At 45.6% G+C, this 25,029-nt stretch overlaps 1 protein-coding gene and 1 long non-coding RNA gene across 3 annotated transcripts in view; one reads left to right on the top strand and one right to left on the bottom strand.

Annotated features, from left to right (window-relative positions):
• The first annotated feature begins 1,006 nt into the window (after nucleotides 1–1,006).
• Nucleotides 1,007–9,511, top strand: LOC113603493 (uncharacterized). Its single transcript, XR_003425094.2, has 3 exons — nucleotides 1,007–1,193; nucleotides 4,424–4,493; nucleotides 7,144–9,511. It is a non-coding gene; the product is annotated as an uncharacterized LOC113603493 (long non-coding RNA).
• An 11,161-nt stretch (nucleotides 9,512–20,672) lies between these two features.
• TTC17 (tetratricopeptide repeat domain 17) overlaps nucleotides 20,673–25,029 on the bottom strand; it is a 125,246-nt gene continuing 120,889 nt past the window's right edge. For both annotated transcript variants that reach the window (XM_027072857.2, XM_027072856.2), the window contains 2 exons: nucleotides 23,954–24,097; nucleotides 20,673–21,841 (listed from right to left, as the gene is read on the bottom strand). In XM_027072857.2, coding sequence (XP_026928658.1) covers nucleotides 21,710–21,841; nucleotides 23,954–24,097 — 276 coding nt within the window. In that variant the 3' untranslated portion in view covers nucleotides 20,673–21,709. The remainder of the gene's footprint in view (nucleotides 21,842–23,953; nucleotides 24,098–25,029) is intronic.

A 25,029-nucleotide genomic window follows, 5' to 3' on the forward strand; every position in this document is an offset into this window, starting at 1 on the left:
TATATTTTAATTCCAATTAAACAGTAAACATCCAGCTCTTTCTTCTCATTGTTCCATAAGGCAATGAAGAAATAGGTACTTCCGTTTTACAGATACAGAAACTGAGCAGGAGCTCAGGACTGGGAACTAGAACAGAAGCTCCATCCCTGGTGTGTAGCCTTTCACACTAGACTAACATCCCCCAGGACAAGGGCCATGTCTGTTAATCACTGATGTATCCCCAGGACAAGTGACTAGGATGCAGCCAATGTGTTTTGAAAGAATAAATGAATCTTTTTTTGTGCTTTTCCCACTAACAAAGTCTCTAGAAGTTCCCCGTGTCTAGGACGTGTACTCTTCTCCTTTCCCTGATCTCCCTATGAAGACACTCCCCCATCCCAGGGACTTGGACAAAAAAGCCTGTGCCCATCCATGTCTCAAATGATGACAACTTCAGCTTCAGTGCAGCCGGAGAAAGGTGGCTTTCCAGAGTGCTCTGTCCACAGTTCCAGGAGTGCAACTTTGCCTCCATCCCGCCTGTGGCTTCATTTGAGCCCCACCCCTGAGTCCGCTGCGATGCTGGGCTCAACTGGGTCCTGGCTGGTGTAGGAAACCCACTGGGGGTGCCTCTGGCATGGGCGGGGTGGGGGTGGGGGTTGGACGCCTTAGAGCCCGGTTTTGTCAGAGGGTTTCCAGGCTGCTGCATGATTGCGGGTCCTCTTATCCCACTGTGCGCTCTTGGGATTCGGGACCGTCAGCCTAAATTCCCTTTTGTTTAAAAATGGAGACAAATGCCATCTTAATGGGGTGATAAGCAAGCTGCTCTCGGTAAACGGCTTGGGCGGCTTGGCATTTGCTTTATAAAATGGGGGCTCCAAAAGGATTCCCCGCTCCCTCCACCTTGGAGGAGCCTGGCCTCTGGCTCCCGAGGGGGAGGTAAGGGGTGTGGCTTACATCATCTGGGGTCCTTTGTCCACTGCTTCCTGCCTACAGCACAACAAAAGCTGTCCTTAACCACACAAAGACGGGAGGCACGGGGCGCCCCTGACTGTCTCTCGTTAAAGGAGGAGGCTGTGTAAGAAAGGAGGCAGGTGTTGGTGAGAAGCACGCGCAAGGCATCCATTTCAGGCCCCCAGAGCAGTCTGGCCTGGGGTTCAGTGTCACCAGGGATATTTCGTGGACTCTAGTGTAGGAGGGAGGCGCCGAGACAAAAGGTTTGGTGGGGACCGGGGTGCGGGTGGGGGATGGGGTGGAGATGAGCTTGTGCAGGTTTGGCAAAATGTAGAGAACTGAATGCATCTATGTATAGCCAGACTGGAGCGCCCCCCCCCGCCCCCCCCGCCCCTCCCCGCCCCTCCCCGCCCCTCCGCCCCTCCGCCCCTCCGCCCCTCCCCTTCGGCTGGAAGGGGGCGGAGCGGCCCCCTACCCACCCCCACCCCCGCCCCGTCCCCGCGCCGCAGAGGGTTAACCCCTCCCGGCTCCCGAGGACCTCGGACCGGCTCGGGTCCGCGGTTGGGATAGAGAGCTATTATACCCTTGTTATTTTTCCTCACGTTTTTGCCTGTCATTGTGTTTGGATTTCGGGATTTGGCTTTTTCTTTTGAACGTTTAAAATATTTAGAGGGAGAAGAAAATTCATCGCAGTGAAAGGATGGGAAGCGCCGCAGGACGGGGTTGAGGGGGGTTAGGGATTGGGGAGGAGCCATCGGGAGTCCTGGGTCAGAGGAAGGGCACTCCACTGAGCCCCAAAGACCGACACTTGGGCAGAGGGGCTTCCAGCTTTGAAGACCCATCTTCCACTCGTCTGCTATGACAGCTGTGATTAATAGGGTCCATCATCCCGTCCCATGGGCGCTCCTCCCCCCTCCCAGACACATCCTCGGTACAGCAGTCCGAGCCTCTGCTGGGCTGGGAGGCAAGGTGATCCCTCGGTTTAGTCCGGCATCCTTATCTTTCCTCGTCTGCTGACCCAGTGGGGAAGGGCATGAGGGAGAAGGACACAATCTCCCTGAAAGGGAAGGAAAAGAAAATGGAGATCAGGTTCCAGAAGTGAGGGAAGAAGTGGCATGGGTTACTCAATGACACTTTAGAGCTTCTTAGATGACATTTATAAGATATTTATAAAAGGAAATGTTAAAACTTGGGTAGGGAGGGCATATTCAGCCTACGGCTCTTTGGACCAGAACTTTCTGAAGTCAGCAGGCTTCATGTCAGAGCTATTAGTCTGAGGCAAAAGGTGCTGAGCACTAAGGTCAGGTGAGAGGAAGATAAGGTGGCCTGGGTGTAGCACCATGGAGCTGGAAATTGAGACAGAAATGAGGAGGCAGAGCTATTAAGCTCCAGGATCCCAGGGATGAAAAGAATGCATGAAGGTATTATCTGGAGGGACCTTGCTCCCCAGAGCAAGAATTGTGTTGGCCCACATGTTTGAGATGGAGGCATCCGGTCAGTTTGTACACTTCAGGCCCTAGAGAGATGACTAGGGAATGGAAAATAGCTACTTCCCAATGGAACCTTGTACCTTGGAAGCCCTGGAAAGCTGCAGAAATCGAAAGGGGTGAAAAGGGGGCTCAAAAGGCAGGACTAAATAACATTTGCATCTCTCTTGCTCTGGCACGTAGTAGCTCTGATAGAGAAAACAAGCCATGGGAAATGGTGAGCTAGTGTTAAAAATCAGAACTGGATTTCCTGAACTAAGATTTACATGATAAAAATGGACTTTCTACCCAGGACAGAGTACATCTGAATGTGATCATGACAATGGTGCTTGGTGGGAAAATCTGCCACCTGATGAACATAACTTCAAACTGAAATTTGAGGGGCACTTGATGGCTCAGTCGGTTAAGTGTCAGACTCTTGGTTTTGGCTCAGGTCAAGATCTCATGGTTTGTGAGTTCAAGCCTCACCTCGGGCTCCACGCTGACAGTATGCAGTGACAGCCTGCTTGAGGTTCTCTCTCTCCCTCTCTCTCTACTACCCCCCGCCAAGAAATAAATAAACTTTAAAAAAAACCTGAAATTTTAGGGAAAGAGGGAGGTAAAATATCCATCTGTAGTGAAAACTGGATATTGTGGAGAATAAGCTTGGCATCAGTGAAAAACAGAAAAGCAAAGAAGTCCTCAGTTAAGTAATGATGTTTACATGGTCTCAGAGGTAGGCTTCTATTAGGTTCAGCCAAACAAGAGTCAACCAAGGGGAGTGTGTCAACTATACTTCAGTGCTTCCATTAAAAAAAAAAAAAAAGAGTCAACCAGCAGGAGACTGGAAAGTGGGAGGAGAGTGGAGTTGGGATATTTATTTTGTGACTCCATGCACTGGTTACATCCCTCTCTAATGATCACAGCTCTTGTTAGGTGGCAATTTTCAGATTCTGGTATCTACCCCTCCCTTTGCTCTTCTGGAGCTTGGAATGGTAACAGGTACGCACTGTTGCTAACTTCATTCTTTGCTGGTTTCCCTTAACCCTGCCCATACCATTTAACCAGCCTCTTTATCAAACTCTCAATTGCCCCATCTGAGAGTGCCAGCCACTTCCTATGGGGACCCTGGCCAGTGTAATAGTCTAATAAGTGACATAAAGTTGAAATTGTGATGTGATGTTATTATAAGCTCAAAGCCATCACCAAGATTTGGATGAGGCTTAGGATATGAATTCTATGGTGGTAGGAATGTCCTTCATCCGAATAAATTTGTCTCATTGAAATGGGCCAAGGAGTAGGACTCAGTTCATTCATTTAAAGAAATTTTTGTTGAGTATCTACTCTATGCCATTGACCACATTAGGGACTGGGGAGTCAGTGGTGGGCAAAACAGACAAATGTCCAGTTCTTGTGGTGTTTTCAGTGTAGTGGAGGAGAAAGACATTAATCACATAGCCATAAATATAAACATATAGGTAGAAACTATGACAAATCCTTGGCAAGATAATTCAAGTTTCTTTGAGAGCATCTAATAGGAGGCTAATACAGGGTAACCTCCTTTGGGGAATTGACACTAAACTTAGCCAGGCAAAGGGCAAGAAAGGGGGAGAAAAGCACTGTAAGTAGAGGAAGGAACATGTTCAAAATTCTGAGGCCAGAAAGGTTTTACAAATGTTCAGTAAATCTAGGAGAGACCTCTATAGCAAGTTGAAATTGGCTTTAAATGCAATGGGGAAGCATTAGACAGTTTTGAGCAAGAGAGTAGCATGATTTGATGTCATAAAAGCTTGGTGGTAGTACCAAGGGAGCACAGGTGAGATGAAAGGATGATCAGGTGATGTTGCTGTGGGATGTCCTGACTACTGGTTTGGCTGACAGTCTTGTGATACTTTCCTTGCCTAGAGAATTCTGAATCTAGCATGGGGGCAAGATGCAAACTGGGCTCATGGGCACAACCATTGGATGCCCTGTTCTGTCATAAACATTGCAGTGGATTACATTCTTGACCTGATTTTCTCTTTCAGAAAGATGAGAAAGCAATGAGGGGAGCTTTTACTTGGGACCTAATTCTGACCCACAAGGCAGAACTTGTTGGTAAGGTGGAAGTATCTGGAGGAAAGGGGGAAGTTCTTGAAAGAGACATGTGATTTTAGTGTGTGTGTGTGTGTGTGTGTGTGTGTGTGTGTGTGTGTGAAAGAGAGAGAGAGAGAGATAGTAAGAGAGACAGATATGCTAGAAAAGCAAACCTTCAGAAAGAATACTTCAGAAAGAAAACAACTTATGGCTAGAGATTCAAAGAAATAAAGGCTTAAAAGGCACAGGAAATTCTACTGCATGAGTTTTTTGGGGTTTCCATAATGAAGTACCACAGACTGGTGGCTTAAGTGAAAGAAATTAATTATCTCACAGTTCTGAGGCCAGAAGCTCAAAATCAAGGGGTGAGCTGTGAGGGAGAATCTGACCCAGGCCTCCCTGCTTGGCTTGTGGATGGCCATCTTCTGCCTGTGTCTCTTCATGCTGTCTTCCTTCTATTCGCATCAGTCTCTGTGTCCAAATTTTCCTTTTTTTTTTTTTTAATAAGGACACTAGTCCTATTAGATTAGGGCCCACCCTGGTGACCTTATTTCAACCTGAATATTTCTGTAAAGACCCTCTCTCCAAATAAGGTCACATTCAGAAGTAGTGAGTGTTAGGATTCCAGCGTATCTATTTTTAGGGGACACAATCCAATCCACAACAATTACCCGATAAAATTCAAGCAGAAATTAAACTAATTCATCTATCAAACATGACTTGGGAGCTTATTCTGTCCCAGGCACACTGCTAAGTATGGTTTTGCTCCCAAGGAAACACTTGGGCTTGTGGTAGGATACTGGCATGTGAAAACATATCAGACAGGTTAGCAAGTCCTATGACAAATGTATTTATAGCCCTGATGTATGATATATGATATATATGATACAGTTTAATGTAAAATTAGAGGTAAGCACAGTGTATACAAAGCACAGTAAAAAGGATGGTTGGGAAAAGTTTCTTGGAAGAGGTAACATGAGCTGAGTCACCAAGGATGACAAATAAGTGGCCCAGGTGAAGTGCAAGGTGGTTCCACACAGAGAGGAATGCATGGAGTGAGTGAATGCAGCATGTTCATGGGGGTGGCAGCATAGCTTCAGGGTCAGTGGAGGGAGATGAGGTTAGAGAAGTCAGATAATGAAGGGTCTTAGGTTTAGGATAAAGAATGTGAACTTTATCCTGAAAACTGTGCAAGTGTGTGGGGACACCATCTAGGGGATTTAAGGAAGGGAGTGATATGATTAGATTTGGCTTTTGTGTGGAGAATGGATTGAAGCAGCTGTGAAGGAGTTGGAAGGCTAGTGAGTGAGCAGAAGCAGAAATGAGACAGCGAGAGCAAGCGAGAGAGAGGGAGGGTGGAAGGGAGAGAGAGAGAGAGAGAGAGAGAGAGAGATTACACAGGGCTGGACCAGGGCAAATGGAGAGGAGAGAAACCATCACACAGAGCACTAGGGGTAGAATTCAAATCTGTTAGTGACAACTTAATTGTGAAGGACAAGGGACAAGGGAATTTAGGATGATTCCTGGATGTCCGATTTGAGGGTCTGAGTGGACTGTGGTGCCCCTCACAGGACAGGGAATTTAGGAGGAAGAATGGATGTTGGGGAAGATTAGTTCTGTTTTGGACATGTTGAGATTGAGATGTCTGTGAGACAGGTAGAAATATGGAGTAGAAAGTTACTGTATATACAATGGAAGTCAGGAGAGAGGTCTGGGTTCAAGGTATATTCCTGGGAATTGTCAGTAGTTGAAGTCATGCACTAGGATGGAATGCACTAGAATGGAAAGAAATGTAGGGCTCAGGGACAAAAACTTTTGGAAAAGAGCATTCCACATGTCCATAAAATGAGGAGCCCCCAAAGGAGATTGTGAAAGACCAACCAGATGATCCTGGAGAAAAGTGCAATGAACGTGTCCTCACAATATCATAGAGGAGAAAGTTAAGATTGGCAGATGCCCCTGAGAGATCAGGGAGGAAAACAAATGAAAAGGAACCACTGGATTAGGCTATTTGGTGACCATTGGTTACTTCACTGAGGTTAATTTCAGTGGAATGAGGACAATAAAGGCTAAGTGGCTTGGAGAGGAGTGAACAAAAGGGGAGAAAGTGGAGATGAATAGTGTAGATAATTCTCTTAGAAAGCTTGGCAGTGAAGGGAGGGAGACCTTAGCTAGAGGGTCATGGGAGACTGGGAGTTGTTGGGGGTTCTTCTCCACGAGAAAGGCTTGGCAGTGTCTACCATGAATGAACAGAGTAACAAGAGGGACAGGGCAAAGGTACAGGAGGGAAGAAGATTTCTGGAGATGAAAAGGATGGAATTCACAGAAAAAGCAAATGGGTTATCCTTGTAGGAAAGACATCATGAAGGTATGGTGGGTCCAGGAACCATAGAAGGATAGGCAGGAAGTTGAGAAATTCCTCAATAATATTGTCTATGTTTTTCTCCCCTCAAATGTAAGAGGTGATTCACCTCTGGGGAATGAAATGGGAAGCGGTTGGATAGTAGATATGAAAACTGATGAGGGGAAGAAAAACTTGAAAAGGGGGCATATAGAAAAAGGTGGGGGGATCATATCAGTCAGAGTGCAGCTGCAGCTAACAAAATCCATTGCAGCTCTCTTAAGGACAAAGGGATTTCATAACGTGAATTTGGTGCTTACAAAATCACAGGAAGGACTGGAAGGCCAAACCCTAATTTGAGACTCCAGGAATGAACCCCAGGCCTCTCATCACTGACCTTCCAGAGAACTTGCCACCTCTACAGCAGTCAAGAACTTGAGGAGTCTGGAAGCCACTGCTACAATGTTGAATCAAGAAACACGCTCTTCAGCTGGGATAAAGGAATCAGGAAGTGGAGACTGAAACTTTGGTTACAAACTCCACATTCACTGAATGTTTCTCATTGACAGGACCCGTGTCATGCTCTAAACTGGTGAAAGCGATTCTGGGAAGTTTTTGGGTTTTCATTCTCAGCAGTCTAGGAGTGCACACCTTTATTCCCACTCTTAAATTCTAATAATAATAAAAAAAAAAAACAACAGCAACAGCATCATGCTCCTACCCAATATAACCATCCCTTCATACAAACAATCCACTCATCCATCCATCTTTTTTCTGTTAAAATCAGACTTATGCCGAATATACAATTACAGATTTTGACAAAGCTGATTAGTAGCCACAGACTTTCATCCTTGAATAATAGATAATTGCCAAGAATCTCCCATTCAATCTTGAATATAGAAACAGCCTAGTAGCTATTTACCTCGCCATGTTTTAAGGCAGGGCACTAAAATTTACAATGCTGTTTTACACATACAACTTCATTTGATTATCACATCATTTGGTGAACTGGACATACATAGGGGCTACTGTTTTCATTTTATAGTTGAGATAAAAGTCTCACTCTATAAATGCATTCTATAAATTTTAGCTATATTTATATTAATTGCAAAATCCTTTAGTATCCAAATGTATTTATAGCCCATCAAAGAGAAAGAGGTTGTGTATTACGCTCAGTAATGCTACTTGCATGATAAACAATACAGGTTATGTGTCAATTTCGTCCCATTGGACAGTGCGCTCATCTGTTTAGAAGAGACGGTAAGCAATTACCTTAGCCTAGTTAATAATTTTCTTTTTTTCAGCTTTACTGAGGTATAGGTGAGAAATGAGAATTGTATACGGTTAACGTGTTCGACTTGATGTTTTGACATATGCATGCATTATAAAATGATCACCACAATCAAGTTAATTAACATATCCATCACCTCACATAGCTATAATTTTCTTCTTTCTTTTTTGTGAGAACACTTCAGATATGCTCTCTTAGCTGATTTCAGATACCCAATATAATATTGTTAAGTACAGTCACCATGCTGTACTTTACATCTCCAGAACTTATTTATCCTGTATGATTGAAACTTTGTACCCTTTGACCGACATCTTCCTATTCCCCCCACCCCTGGCTCCTGGCAACCACCACTCTACTCTCTGCTTCTATTATTTTGACTGTGTTTTTTTTAAATGTTTATTCATTTATTTTGAGAGAGAGAAGGGGGGAGGGACACACAGAGAGAGAATCCCAAGCAGGCTCCATGCTGTCAGTAAGTACAGAGCTTGACTCAGGGCTTGATCCCACGAACCAGGAGATCGTGACCTGAGCCAAAATCAAGGGTCAGATGCTTAACTGACTGAGCCACCCAGGCACCCCCGATTTGGACTATGTTAGATTCCACATATAATTGAAATCATACGGTATTTATCTTTCTTGTGTTTGCCTTATTTCACTTAGCACAATACCCTCCAGGTCTATCCATATTGTCATAGATAGCAGGATTTTCTTCTTTTTATGGCTGATTAATATTCCATTGTGTGTACTGCATTTCCTTAACCATTCATTTCTTGTCATTTAGGTTGTTTCCATAAATTAGCCATTGTGAAAAATATGTGTTCACCTTGCATCCATCCATCCATTCATCCATCCATCCATCCATCCACCTTTCTGACCATAGTAGACATCAGAAGTTGGGCTGATATGATACAGTAAGTAGACCAGATCCAGAATGGCAGCTGAAATTGAAATGACAGTCTGATTTCTGTAACATAATTTGCCATCATTCTCCAACTCCAAGATACATCTGCTCAAGCCAAACAGGTAAGTTAAATGAAGATATGATAGGGGCCACAGGTAGTTTGCTGATAAACTGGTTTTCAGAAAAGAAAAAAAAAAGAAAGCCTGATTTGTAATGTTTCCCAATTTCTCTGGTTTAAATAGTCCCAACATGGCCAATTTTAAGCTACCAAAGTAACGTCACTGAAAATGCAGTTGGGAGGTAATGTTAACAATCAGAACAATTGTTATGAATAAATGAGAATAATGTCAACAGTTCTTGTGGGCTTGCACGAAGTGATTCTAGCACACCACTGGGTCACCAACCTTGCATTTTTTTTAAGTGTTCTGTGGTGGCACTATTCTCTGTGATTCTCCTAGAAATGTGGCATTGGTTTTGATTTACTCTATTGTTAGGGAGAAGGCTGGCAGGAGTTCTCACTTAGTCCTTCCTATCATGTCAGTCTGTATCTGCCATAGGTCAGGCAGGAGATTTTGTGTATATCTGATTTTATATATATATATGTATGTATAAATAAATATATATGTATATATGTATAAATAATATATATACTTATGTATATATACGTATAAACAAATAAATATATATGTGTGTGTACATATATGTGTGTGTACATATGTATATGTATATGTATACATATATTCCAACTATACATTCAGGACCTGAAGAAACAACCACAGGGTGGATATGAATCTACTGGGCCCACTATGAACTAGTTTGGGCCCAAACTCCATTTATTTCCTGACTTCCATTAATGCTCACTCAACCCATGACCCGGGATTAAGATTAGCTCAGAGCCAGTAATAAATCCTGAAGAGCCCGGCATTTCTCTTTTCCCAGTGCACACCCACTGTACTTAATGACCACAGAAAAATTGGGAGGGAGATGGACAATATAAATTTGCAACGTCATATGGTACAGAGTACGTTTTTCTATTCTCTTGACTTAGGTTGGGAATTTAGTGAAAATCTAAGACTTGCTGATGTCCTGAGATTTTTGCTTGTCAGATCTCTAGTTTGTTTGTCTTTTAACTCTACAGATCAAGTAGGATGTGAATGCAATGCCTCATGTATTTTACCCCTTGGCACCCATGATTAATTGGCCACCACCAAAGATCCCTATATGTCAGTCTGTTCTGTCTGTCACCCTGGCCCTGCTGCCTTCTGTGTCCACTTTGCTTCTGATCACTAAGTGTCAGTGAATTGCCAATGCTGGGATCTCACTCTTCCCATTAAAGCTCAGGGACACGTTTCAGTGGCAGTATCTTCCGTCAACATCCCCAGCATGTGGTGCCCTGCAACAGTAACACTATCTCCTTAGCAACATGTTTCTCACTGTCTTGGGGAAGGGAGGGTCCTTTGGTCCCCCTCAGGGGATATAAAGCACAGAAAAGGCAGTCGCGGATGGCAAACCTGCTTCCACGTGTCTATCTCCCTAAGTCCTTGGATTTCTTCTCCACTGTACCTAGAACAACGTTGGCATGTCAGTTTCATCGAGTACAGGCTTCAGTTTACCAAGTGAAGTAACACTGGAACTTTTATCACGTTCTTGAGCTGGCACACCAGCCTCAGAATCTCTGGTAACTCAGCTGGATTTACAACTACATTCTTTTCTCCCTACTCTAGCATGGGTGGAACCCATTCTTATGAATATTCCTCAGGTTTTCATTGATATGTAAATTTGCACATTTGGGCATTTAAGCGTCTATTAGACTCGCCTGTATAATTGGCTCCTTGGGCACACAGAGATTGTCTTTCCCATGGCTCTGGGGGCAGGTGAGGCTATGGGTAAGGGATAGTCATAGAGTCTTCAAGCAAGGCAGGCCCAGTCTCCTTAGGCAAGGTAGCAGGGGCTGTTTCTACTGGTGAGAGAAGCCTGGTGGAGTCATGGGATTCAGGGTCTTCAGACTGAACTAGGTTCTCCTAAATATCACTATTCTAAATTTTTAGACTCTGGTCTTTCCTAATCATTGTCCTAAGCTCCAGGTGTGGTTTTACCTCTGTCTGGCTGACGTGCAGTGTGGATACAGCATCAGTTTGAGCTCAGAGGGTCTGTGACTCAGTGACTTAGAACATGAGAAATGCCATTGAGGTCAGCTGGTCTTTCCCAGTGCCTGGACTCTCCTGATGGAGCTCTCATCCCACAAATTGTGATGGGCTGTTTTACCTGTCTGCCTCTCTCACCAGAGAGAGGTGTTTTTCTTATGTCCCCAGTGCCCAGCAAGGTGCCTGGCATACGGAAGTCCTCAGGACTTATTTACTGAATGAATGTACAAATGAAACAATAAAGGAGGGAATCAAGAGTTGTCTTCCAGGTTGTTGCCCTTAATACTCTGAGTAGTTACCCTGAATATGTCCCTTCATCCGTCCATCCATTCATCGCATACTTATTAAGCAGCTACTTTGTGCAAGACACCTGGCCCTTAACATCCTTGTAAGGGCTTGCTTTTAGTCAATAATAAATCAGCTTACTGTGCACAGGGTAGTCAAGATACTGTCAGTGGTAGGGAGAATATAATCTGTTCTTGACTTTAAAGCAGTGATATTGGAGCCAGGCAGAACTGAGATTGAATCCTGCCTCTGACAATATTTTAGGAACCTTGGGTAATTTACCTTTTTGAGTAAGAGTTTCTCCTTCTGGAAAGTGGTTTTAATAATATTTAACTTGCAGGATGGTTCTGAGTCAGCTTCAGTGAATGTTGTTGAATGAATGAGATGGAGTGAAGGAAGGAAGGAGGGAGGGAGGGAGGGATGGAAGAAAGGGAGGGAGGAAGGAAGGAAGGAAGGAAGGAAGGAAGGAAAGAAGAAGGAAGGAAGGAAGGAAGGAAGGAAGAAAGGAAAGAGGAAGGAAGGAAGGAAGGAAGGAAGGAAGGAAGGAAGGAAGGATTATCGTCCCACTTAGGCTGGGTGGGCCACAGCCTGGCTCCTCTCTCAGTCCATGTGCTGCCTGAAAATTCAGATGGGTAAGAGAAAGCCTAAGCCTCAAGTTTTGCTTAACCAAACAAAAATGGAACAAACTGGGTGAAAAAGCAGAGAGGTAGTGAAATCCTCTTCCAAAATGAACCCTGAGCCAGCAGCAGGGGCCCTTGGGCAGGTGACCCAAGAGTCAGATTAACTGCTCCCTCCACTGCTCAATATCCAACCACCCAACCCATCCCCTCCCTGCAGGGATGTGGGCCATGCGATGTTGGCATGGTGACCAGTCAGCCTGTCTCCCCCTCCTCTGCATCCTGACGACAAAGAGGCCCTGAGGAGTAGAATGGGGGCACTGCAGGCTCCACTGGCTCAAGAATGGTAGGGAGAGCAGGGTCCAGAAACTGAGGGGGCCTGCCTGCTAAACTCCAGCAGCAGGAACAATGGAGCCGTTGCCCTGGCAACCAGGGGAAGCCTCTCCCTGGGGCTCAAAGCTGAGTCTGGGAAGAGGTGTCCTAAGAAAGGGACGTTGGGAACAGAGGAGGGGAGTGCCTGTTCTCAGAGCTGTCTGTACCCCCAGGAAGGGGCAGGGGCCCCTTTCCAGAGAAGATGATCGGAGTCTCTGTGGACCATTCTCCAGAGCCTCAGAGGGAGACCGGGTGAGAGCAGTCTCCAGCGTGCAGAGTGGAGATGATGCTGAGTGGGTGGGGGACGCTTCACTGCAGCATCTGATGAGGACTCTCCCCTGATGCCCACCTCTCCACTTCTCAGGCCTCCTGATGGCTGCTTTCGGGGCAGGGGCCATGGAACCAGGGCCCAGGGTCAGTGGCACCAACTTGGGTCTGTCCTGCAAACTCTGGGGTGTGTGTGCATGCTGTCGGTGCAGGTGAAGAGTGTGCCCTTGCGGTGGGAGGGAAAGGACCACGTTCTCCAAGCCTGAAGGCAGACCCCTGCCCTGAGAGGTCCCAAGGATGTGTAAAGGCATTAGCTTCCGGAGCAAGACAGTTCTGGCTTCAGATCCAGCTCCATTGCTCACCAGTGGCACACCCCCACCCGAGGAAATGGTTTTGTGGGAGGCTGGGTTTCCCCAGCTGTAAAGCAGGAATGATACTGGCCTTGGCATGTTGGTATTGGATGGAGGAGACGGCCCCTGGGATGCATAGTGAGGGCACAGAGTGGCTCAGTGTGGGTGAGCTTCCCATCCCTTTCTGCCCTCAGCCACTCGTTTCTCCCTCCACGCACCTGTGGCTTGGAACCCTGGAGGGATCGATGGCCTCAGCTGTACACAAAGTACTGAGGTACCCCAGCAACACAAACACATCCCCATTCTCCCTGACTGGCTCCCCTGTTTTATTAGCCTCCTGAGGAGCACAGTCTGTGAGGGTTCTGGGCAGGACGTAACCCTGTCGTGGTGAACAGAGTTGTCTTTGAGAATGGCTAGTTACAAGTGCACCTGGCCTTTCTGAATTTTCTCCTTTTCCCCTTTGAACGTGGGTTGCTTTTGCCATAAAGAAAACGTTAAAAGGAGATGAAACATACCTTATAAAAGGCCTGAGCACTTAGAGGCACGGGAAGTGGCCTTGCCAGGCCCTGAATGTGTCCTGGGCCTAATGCCCATAGCACTTGCCTGAAGAGAAGCAGGTGGCTGGCTGAGGGGGAACCTGCCTCAGCTGGTGGCCACCTGAACAAGAGACCCCAGAGCGGAGGCCTTGTAGCGCCATGCCCTATCCCCCTCCGCAGTCAGCACCCAACACGACCCGGGAGCCTGCGTGGGTGTTGGAGGATGAAGTCGGGAGTCACGATGCCAGCCGGAGGATGCCTCGTCCTTTCAGAACAAATGGGGCCCTCTTGTGGCCACTAGGCCTCATGGCAGCCGCTTCCCACGCCTGTGCCCTCGCTGCGCTCAGACAGGTGCCTGGAGGGAGGGGCACCAAGGATTCTGGACCTGGTCTGGCCTGGCTCTCGGGTCCCAAAGTCAAGTTCATCCTGGCCTGGCTCCCCGAGTCGAACTGGAGCAGCAAGACTTTTCCTTACTTCTTCCCAAGCGAGAAGCTTGTGGAGGCTGAAACTCACTCCTTCTGAGAGGAGCCAGAGATGGGGGTGGGGGGTGCTGAGGGGACAAGCTGGCTGCAGCTGTCTGTCTCAGATCAAAGCAGATTGGACAAGTAGTTCACATCTGTTATGTCATAGTCCTGGGCTGCGCTTGTGGGGTGTGTGGGCAGAAATGAAGGAACTAAGAAAAACACACTTGTAGCTCTGTAGAGCCCTAACCCTAGTTAGTGTGTTCATTCCAGACAGAAGTTACCTGGGAGACTGGGAGCAGCCTCAGGAAGGTCCACGGGCCCCTCAAATTATATGTAAAATATGGGCTCATGAGCCTTTTCCTGGAGAGGGTCCAGAACTTTCATCAGCTTCTCAAAGGATGTCCAGGAACAAGAACCACAGCTAAAGTAAATGAGACCAGAACTTTCTCATCCAATGCTGTACGGGCCCCTTCAAAATCGTCACCCTGTCGGGAGGTAGACGTGCTCAAATGGTACTATCTGCTTCCTTCTGGGGTTCCTTTAGGCTGTCCTCGGGGACAGCTTTACAACTATGAAAGAGGCTCATTCCTCCCCGACCACATCTGGCTTTTGTCCCCAGAATGACCCAGCTTGATCACCCACTTCAGTCACTGGCTCTGGATCCAAATGACTGTCAGCTCTTTCCAAAAATGCTACCTACCTTAACAAGGCAAAGATCTGTCACCCTCAAGAGTATTCAAGTGAACATGACAGAAGCACTACTGCATGAGTTCCTGAAACTTCCTTCCAAACGCAGAATGGGAAAAGAGTATGTGAAGCTATATAGTCTATTGAGGTGACTACTTTGGAGGGTCTGCTAGGTCAGTAAAAACTTGGCGATGTGACTCTGTAATGATGGATCGTAAGCATAACATTAATTAGCAATATCCAGAAGGTGAGACAAAGGGCCAAAGAATGTGTAGAGGCAGTCAGAGAATGGAAAAGTTGTGGTGGCCATCATTCGTACAGCATTCAAGAGAAATTTACTGGGGTGCCTGGGTGGCTCAGTTGGTTAAGCGTCCGACTCTTTGTTTCAGCTCAGGTCACGATCTCACAAAGTTTGTGGGGTCGAGTCCCGAGTCAGGCTCTGTGCTGACAGTCGGGAGCCTGATTAGGATTCTCTTTCTCCTTCTCTCTCTGGCTCTCCCCCCACTAGTGCGCTCTCTCTGTCTCTCTCAAAATAAATAAATAAACATTAAAAAAAGAGATATTTATCAATGTCCACTCTGGACCCTAGGTGAATAAGATAAGCGCTCCCTGTAGATAAAGGAGATAGACCCTGCTCGTGTCACATGTGCTAATACCCACTGTCCAGGGATACAAAAGCCCTTTATTAGAGATTTCAGTACCTTTACCTTGTATAGATATCTGGAAGGACCGGCACTGCTCATAAAGGAAATTCACTCACCGTGCAATAAATATTACCGAGCACCTACCATCTATCATGTTCAAAGTGCTACGGCAAGTAAAATCTCTTAAAAAGCTTGATGTCTAGTAGAGGAGATGATAGAAATATAAATACAGAGAAGGGAGAATGTGATTAAAGTGTCACAGCAGAGATCAGACAAGGGGCTAGGAAGGGCAAGACTTAGAAGGCTGTGGTTGATTACGTGAATGGCCTCCATCCCTCTTTCCTCCCTGTGCCCATGCCCATTGCCATGTGACTTTGCAGCACTCTCTCACTGAATGCCGGGTTGTAATTCCTATCCCTGGACAATGGATATTAGCACACGTGACACAGCAGGTACCTGAAAGTGCTTACATGACTGGGCTTGTTCTCTAGTGCTTCTGCCATTGCCACGAGAAGAATATTCTGGGCTAGCTCACTGGTCCCAGGAAGAGCCTCTGCAAGTGGGAAAGGCAAGCAGAACCCATGTTCCAAGGACAGGGGAGTGGGTGAGGAGCCTCAGAGTGCCTGGATCCAGTTCCTGGGTCAATTGGTGGTCACCTCTTTTGGATGACATTCCCTAACACGAGGGAGTGAATTTGTAATTGCATCCCATTCTACCTCATAAACGTGAATGTTGGCAGGCAGATTGGTTAGACACTACTCCCTTCACCTCCCTTCTGCCTTTTCATCCTTTATAGCTAGCCGCTGGGATCTCCCTGGATTGTGAACATCTCTGCACTTGGAATGCCATGTAGTCTGCCCCTTAGTTACCAAGTTTGGTCCTCAGAAGCTCAGCCTGGTGTCCAGCTGCCACCTGCAGGATTTGGAGAGTAATGGGCAGAAGTTGGCCTGGTCCTTTTTCCCTGGGGCCCCTAGTCCTCACTAGCCTTACCTGACTATAGAGAAAATGGCTGCTGAGAATGACTCTGGACACATTCTCAAAACTCTTGGAGATGCCTTAATGGAGAAGCCCCAGGCTCCCATCTGCCATTTTAATGAAGCTAATGTGGTAAGGGTCTGGCCAGGCCTTATTTCCAGAAGGGCCTGAGCTTGTTTTCACATGGTAAGGAGTACTTCCCCAAAGGAGCTGGACATTTTCAGAGTAGCTGGGCTTTCTGTAATAGGCCCCTGCAGAGATTTTGGGGTTGAAGGCCATGGCGTAACTCTGGAGAAGGTAAATTCTAGACAAAGTCAGAGTATGCTCTGATCTGAAGCTAGTGGGTCTGAATGTCTTTTTCCATTTGAGCCCTTATGAAGAATATAATTCATGTTTATCAGTATCCCCAGGGGAAGTTCCAGATTTCTTGGGGGAAAGGTCATATGTGGTATAGAACTGGCCTTTCCAAACTTCCAGTCATGAAAGCACATGGGGCACACACTCTGGAATCCCCTACTCTCAACTTCAACACACAATTTTAAATACTGAGCTAATGTAAAGTCAAGAAAGAGAAATCACCACGTGCCAGCAATGGTGTGGGAACTCACTGCAACAATCCACAAGGCCTGAGAATCACTATGGGCTGAGGAACTGTGGTCATAGGCTCCACACAGGGACAGGAATCAGGACTCATGGACAACTGAGAGATGTAAATGGGTCTGCATAAGGCCAGGAGCCAGGGATGAGACATTTTTGTCCAGTAGGTAAAATATTGGGACCCTCAGTCTCCTGCCTTTGGGAAGGTGGGGCCCTAATTCACTCTCCATACAGTGCAGAAACCCCACAGAAAGTAACATACAAACATGTTTGACCTTGTAGAGATCCCAGGAGAGACCACCTCAAAAACTTCCTTCATAGGGAGGCATCCAGCTCCACTAATGAATTAATTCACTCAACAGTTTTCTCTGGATACCTACTGTGTACCAGGGGCTAGAGGCACATCAGGGTACAAAACAGATAAAAACTTCGCAGTTAGAGCTTCCTTTTAGGTTGGGAGTGACAATAAATATGCTGGTAGACTCAATGATGATTCTTTATGGAGAGAAGTAAACAGGCAAGGGGGTTAGGACACTGTGATGGCGGGTGCCATAATGTAAAATCTCATGATCAGGGAAGCCCCACAGAGGTGGTGAGGAGGTAAGCCAAGTGGGTTTTGGGGAGGAGCATTTCAGATAAAGCCAACAGCAAATGCGGACGTCCTGAGGCAGGAGCAGGTGGGAAGTTTCAAAACACAGTCAGTAGGCTAGTTTGGCTGAAAAGGAGGAAGATACTAGCCCTTTGTCCGATAGGTCATTTGCAAATATCTTTTCCAATTCCGTTGGTTGCCTTTTAGTGTTGTTGATTGTTCCCTTTGCAGTGCAGAAGCTTTTTATCTTCATGAGGTCCCAGTAGTTCATTTTTGCTTTTAATTCCCTTGCCTTTGGGGATGTGTCAAGTAAGAAATTGCAGTGGCTGAGGTCAGAGAGGTTTTTTCCTGCTTTCTCCTCTAGGGTTTTGATGGTTTCCTATCTCACACTCAGGTCCTTTACCTGAGTAAAACCAAAACCATTTTGAGGTTTTTTTGTGTGTGTGTGAATGGTGTAAGAAAGTGGTCTAGTTTCATCCTTCTGCATGTTGCTGTCCAGTTCTCCCAGCACCATTTGTTAAAGAGACTTGTTTCCGTTGGATATGCTTTCCTGCTTTGTCAAAGATTAGTTGGCCATACTTTTCTGGGTCTAATTCTGGGATTTCTATTCTATTCCATTGGTCTATGTGTCTGTTTTTGAAGGGCTAGTATCCAAAATCTATAAAAAACTCACCAAACTCCACACCCCCACCCCCAAAAATAATCCGGTGAAGTAATGGGCAGAAAACATGAATAGACACTTCTCCAAAGAAGACATTCAGATGGCCAACAGGCACATGAAAAGATGCTCAACGTCACTCCTCATCAGGGAAATACAAATCAAAACCACACTCAGATACCACCTCACGCCAGTCAGAGTGGCTAAAATGAACAAATCAGGAGACTATAGATGCTGGTGAGGATGTGGAGAAATGGGAACCCTCTTGCACTGTTGGTGGTAATGCAAACTGGTGCAGCCACTCTGGAAAAGTGTGGAGGTTCCTCAAAAAATTAAAAATAGATCTACCCTATGACCCAGCAATAGTACTGCTAGGAATTTACCCAAGGGATACAGGAGTACTGATGCATAGGGGCACGTGTACCCCAATGTTTATAGGAGCACTTTCAACAATAGCCAAATTATGGGAAGAGCCTAAATGTCCATCAACTGATGAATGGATAAAGAAATGTGGTTTATGTACACAATGGTATACTACATGGCAATGAGAAAGAATGAAATACGGCCTTTTGTAGCAACGTGGATGGAACTGGAGAGTGAAATAAGTGAAATAAGTCATACAGAGAAAGATACCATATGTTTTCACTTTTATGTGGATCCTGAGAAACTTAACAGAAGACCATGGGGAGGGGAAGGAAAAAAAAAAAAAGGTTAGAGAGGGAGGGAGGCAAAACATGAGAGACTCTTAAAAACAGAACAAACTGAGGGTTGATGGGGGGTGGGAGGGAGTGGAGTATGGGTGGTGGGTATTGAGGCGGGCACGTGTTGGGATGTTGTATGGAAACCAATTTGACGATAAATTTCATATTTAAAAAAAAAGGAAGAGGGAGAATAATAGATAAAGCCCAAGAGGTGAGCCAGTGTGTGTGTGTGTGTGTGTGTGTGTGTGTGTGTTTGGTAAGGCTTTATATGTCCTTTCAAGTCACTAGTTTTAAGGACAGAAATGACACAATCTGACTTCTGTTTTAACAGGTGTCAGGATTACTCTAGGATTTTTGTTTGTTTGTTTGTTTTGACTTGATTAATTGGAAACAGGAAACTCAGATGGGAAGACCAAAGTTAGACAAGACTCCTTGGGAAGGATAAGGAATTCAGTTTTGGACCACGTGAAAATATGGAGTAGACAGTTGGACAAATGAGTTTAGGGCTAATAGGCATCTATCCATGCCTGAGGTATGAATGTGGAAGTCATAAGCACGGAGACAGAATCCGAAACCATGTAACTGGATGAGATCACTAAGGATGGGAAAGAACACAGAGGGGAGCAGAGATGTAAACACTGAGGACCAGGGAATTCAAGCATTATGGGGTCACCAGTCCACATGCCCAACAAACAGAATTCATTCCTGATGAACAAGAAATCATTGTGCGATTTGAAAAGAATACTGAAAATGTTCAAGTCGTTAAAACAAAGACTAGCATCCACCAAACAAGGAGAGATCATGAAACATGAGCAAGCAGATATGATAAAAAGAGCCACCCAGAAATCCTAAGAGTGAAAAATATCATTGCAATAAAAATCTCAATGGGTAAACAGTAGACTAGACACAGCTGACGAGTTAGTGGATTGGAAGACAGAATCGAAGAAACCCACCGGAGTGAAAAACAGAAAGATCAAAATTTCTTCGGGTGGCATTTCTATTAAATACTCTCAAGCTCCTCACCTTCCAGCTAGGAATCACTGTTGGAAGCAGTTTTTTTTTTTTTTTTTTAAAGTTTGTTTATTTCAGAGAACGAGTGAGTGGGGGAGGGGCAGAGAGAGGAGAGAATCCTAAACAGGCTCCATGCTGTCAGCACAGAGCCTGACATGGGGCTCGAACTCATGAACGGTGAGATCATGACCTGAGCCAAAACCAAGAGTCATACACTTAACCAACTGAGGCCCCAGGCTCCCCAAGCAGCCACCAAGCTTTTGGATCAGGGTCCAGAAATGGAACAAAACTCTTTAACGTGAAGGAAAAATCATTTATTTCTAGAACTGGGAAAAGATTTGGTGGCAGGCCTGAAGACCTCTGCCAACAAGAAGAGCTAATGTTCACTGGCTGCGTAGTGTGTGCCCGCCCACGACATGACCCTCACCAAGGTTCTCCATGACGCTTACATGGATGAACTTCAGGATCAGTGCTCACCCTGAGGGGATGTGACTTTGTGACTTAGATTATTCTTCCTTTCCCGGGAAGGTCAATTATATACCCAACTCTGAACACTTGCTGATTGTGCATCTTTGCCGGTCAAATGTATCACGCTGATAAGTTCATCAGCCATACAATCTAGCGATGGATTATCTCTCTCCTCACCTTGCTGTTGTGGAAAGAAAGATAAAGATGACCCAGGACTTGAGAGGATCAGATCCAGAGTTATCATTGGCTTCAGAGCTGTCCACGTTAGTCTGGTTTTGAAGAAAAAACACGCTACAGACCTATTTTGCTCATAAACAACTTTTATTTTTGTTCTCAGTATGTGCCCTTGAAGATTCCAAAATGTCTGGAGTTTCTGACTCTCCTGGGACCAGAGGGAAGAGCACTGTACGGAAATACTCAACCTTGGTGCGTCGCTCTCTCCTGAGGAGCTAAGTCTGAAGGCCTCAGAGAGAGGGAGCACACACTCACACCTTATTCCAAGGCGGGTAACACAGTGAACAAAGAATTAGTAAAACATAGACTCGGTCTGTAGAGGGCTTCAAATATACATATTCTATATATATAAACCTGTTATATAGGATTTCAACTTATTGGTTTCCTTGTGATTTGTAAGTAAAGTACAAATGATATAGATGGTGTACACGGCTGATTTCCCCTTCTCAGCCCCCCTCCCTCCCCAACATAAATAACATCACAAAGGTCAGGTGATCCTAAGAGTTTCTGTTGTTGTAAATATTTTGTTTTAAAAATCATTTCCCCTTCCTCCCCTGCAAACTACCTCTGAGAGTTTGTAACATAGCAGCATGGAACGGACACGACCGAGGACAGCATGGATCTAATGGGGAGAGCGCACAACGTTGCTTCTCACTGGCACCAGATGGGCTTTTGCGTTTCCACTGACAACAGAGGCTACGACAGGAAGCAGAGAATGTGCAACGCGGTTTCATCCTCCGCCCGAGAGAGAGGAGGAGGCTGGCTGGACCACTGAAGAAAGCCCTAAAGGCATCGAGGTTTTGGAGACAGAGCGCAGCTCCAGAAACGTCTTGGCTCAGTATTTACACGGTATCTTTCGGCTGCATTTTCCTTTTGAGAAATCTGTGTTGCGGAGGTTGGCTGGGGGAAAGAAGGAACTTAAAAACAAAACAAAACCAATTCCCACATATGTAAAAGTCCTGTTTTAAGTCTTACTCAGTTATTCTCACACACATCATTAAAAGTAGATACTGACAATGATTGGTTTCTTTTCTTATTTTTTTTTTTTTTTAAGAGCATGAAGGGAGAGAGAGAGAAAGAGAGAAAGAGAGAGAGGAGGGATGCATTAGGGAGAGCGCCGTCCCTTCTTCAGCATTAAGTGACACTGGATAGTCTGGATTCGGTTCTTGGCCGGAACAAACTCAGGCTGCAGCTTCAGTGTCGATTCATACCACACCAGTGCTTTTTCAAACTCTTCCTGTGAGAGGCAAAGGGACAGACGTGAGAGGGATACCCAGCTAAATATGTGTCATCACTGGTTTCTTCTCGAGAAGCGCCTCTGTGCCAGTCGCAATCCTGCTGTATTTCTCAATAGGTCTACATCTCTGAGGAAAACTCCGAGGTCTGGAAGGAAACAACTACCTCCACCCCCAAGGTACAATATCACAAAGAAAATGAAGGCAGAGCCCAAGAGCCAAAATGGAAGGGGAGATCACCTTTACAAAAGTCTGACCCAACACTGGGAGGCATCCTGGAGGTAACAGTGAGAGCCATCATTCCTGAGTACCTGCCCTGTGCCGGGCCCTGTGCTGGGTGCTTTACAAAATCCCTCCATTTAATCCTCACAGAAACTTCTAGAACTATGCCTGGCAAATGCTCCTTATGCATCTGCCTGAAGTTTTTTTACTACAGCTAGAGAGATGGAAGTAAAGTCAGGTATCTCAAAGTCAGGTATTGTAGATTTTCAAACAGCTTTTTTGTTCTCTCTAGTGTTTAAAAATACAAACATTGTTTGGAAATGATCACGGCCATTTTGAAGGCATTAATCTTTTACGTAGACCAACACTCTCAAAGAAGAGCCCAAACCAACTGGTTGAATGACGCCTCCTAGGCAAGTGAGAGGCAGAATTTCTCATTCATAGTAGCAAATTTCACATTTACTGGGGACAAAAATAGATACTTTGATTTTTAAGAAGCAGAGAGGGAAATCTGCACATTCAGCAATACCTACCTGGCCAAATTATACTTGCCGCCTTTCCAGTCAAGGATGACACATAAAACTTAGAGCTTTAAGCTGCTTATTCTATTAGCCTTTACTGAGAATACCTTGGGTGTTGCCCCATGTGAGACACCCAGCTTTAGATGCAAGTGCAAGGCATGATCCTAATGTTAAATTCAGCTATGGCAGCTTCTAGAGGACCCCTGGGATTTTAAGTTCTGAAATTGGTCCTTGTTTCTGACCAGAACAAGGGTTCCGGATGATGGCTTTGGTATTTTCTCTGTAAATGGGATCCCATGTAACCAGTGGCACTCCAGCATTCATTAAACATTTGAAGAGACCTGGTATGTGCCAAACACTGTGAAGTGCTAGGAACGGAAAGATGAAGAGGAGTCTCTTCTCCAAAGAGCTCCTCGTCTAGGGGGAGAGACGGACACTTAAAAAAGATTATAAAACAAGGTGAAAATGTGGCAAGAAAAACATGCACAGGGCATCATGAGTGCAATGACAGGTACCTAGCCCAACCTGAAGGCAAGAGAATATGAGTGTTTATGTCCATGTGAGCATTAGGTAAGTTTTTCTGGCTCCAGAAAACTGTAGGTAACTCTGACACCATTGTTAGTGTTAAATTCATGCGGAGGAGCTACACAGTGCAAATACTTAGGTGAGTTTCATGTACTATATTTTTATCTTATTTTTAAAAATGCTTATCTATTTATTTTGAGAGAGAGAGAGAGAGAGAGAGAGAGAGAGAGAGAGGGAGAGGGAGAGAGAGGGAGAGAGAACAGGGGAGGGGCAGACAGAGAGGGAGACCTAGAATCCCAAGCAAGTTCCATGCTGTCAGTATAGAGCCTGATGAGGGGCTTGAACTCATGAACCATGAGATCCATGACCTGAGCCGAAATCAAAGAGTCAAAGGCTTAGCTGACTGAGCCACCTGGGGGCCCCTTTTGTACTGTATTTTTTTTTTAATTTTTCAAATGTTTTTATTTATTTTTGAGACAGAGAGAGACAGAGCATGAGCAGGGGAGGGGCAGAGAGAGAGGGAGACAGAATCCGAAGTAGGCTCCAGGCTCTGAGCTGTCAGCACAGAGCCCGACGCGGGGCTCGAACCCATGGACCGTGAGATCATGACCTGAGCTGAAGTCGTATGCTCAACCGACTGAGCCACCCAGGTGCCCCTATGTACTGTCTTTTTAATGCACAAACCCTTTAGCCATAAAATATACCTTTGGTGGACCTAGCAATTTCAGACACAAAATGTACAGGAAACTGGAGGACACTGATAGTCAAGAAAGTTTTGCAATCAAAGGTGTGCCCGGGAGAGAGGGGCAGAGAGAGGGTGTGCTCTGGCCCCACTACCAATCTCACCATTGCCACGTAGACGTTGCCCAGCGTGAAGTGGTTCACAGCAAAGTGCGGCGCGATCTCTACTGCCATGGTGGCTACTATGACAGCGTCGTTCCAGAGCTTGGCATTGTGCAAGATATTAGCCAGGCTAATCAGGGGCACATCCTGGGAACAGAAGGAGAATGGCGAGAAGGGAAAGATACTGGTTTTTGAGCTTTCATTCTTAGTTGTTCATAAATAATGCAGTAGGTTTTTCCTGGTCAATGACTGAGTAATGCAACTGAACCTGCTGGTCTTCTATTTGCTACTGGCCTGTGATAGATGAGGCGATTGCGAGAGAATATAAACCAATGCATTACTTCTTTCATTAGGAAAGTCTAGCCTCAAAACACGAAGCAGAAATGTCAACTGAGTAAACAATCTGCTTAGTGAAGTTGGTGGTTTACGTTCCGGTATAGGCTCCCATCTTGTTGCAGATTGGTAATAAACGGCTCATGGACTGACACCTGACCATAGACCACACACTCTGAGTCATGCTGTCACAGAGTCAAAGTGCCTTCTGCAAGGTCCACAGCATCATCTGCTTGAAGCAGGGGCTGGTGAACTTTGGCCTACAGGCCAAATCTAGCTGGCTGCCTGTTTTTGTAAGGTTTTACTGTAATGTAACCATTCCCATTCTTTTACGTATTTCTGTGGCTGTTTTATGCTACCATGGCAGAACCGAGTGGCAAGAACAGAGGCTGTCTGACCTACACAGCCTAAATTTCTTAGCATGTGGTCCTTTACAGAAAACATTCTTTGACCCCTGACCTAGAGTGTTGGCCCTTGCTGCTGTCTAGCAGTACAGAGCACAGGATGATAGGCTGAATAAGTAGCGACATTTTTATCATCACAAATATTTATGTCCTTTAAATGTGTTACCCAAGCAATTACCACCTGAATCACACAGTCTGGAGTTCTATAGGAGATACAGAAGACACAGGAAGGGAGAACCCCTCTGTCCTTACTGGACACTCGCAGAGTGCAGGGCATTACGTGAGGCCACAGAGGTCTCATAACCTGCCCAAGGTCACAAAGCTAGCAAGGGGCCCAGCTGC

The sequence above is a fragment of the Acinonyx jubatus genome, chromosome D1 (genome assembly GCF_027475565.1).
Source record: "Acinonyx jubatus isolate Ajub_Pintada_27869175 chromosome D1, VMU_Ajub_asm_v1.0, whole genome shotgun sequence".
NCBI classification, from domain to species: domain Eukaryota; kingdom Metazoa; phylum Chordata; class Mammalia; order Carnivora; family Felidae; genus Acinonyx; species Acinonyx jubatus.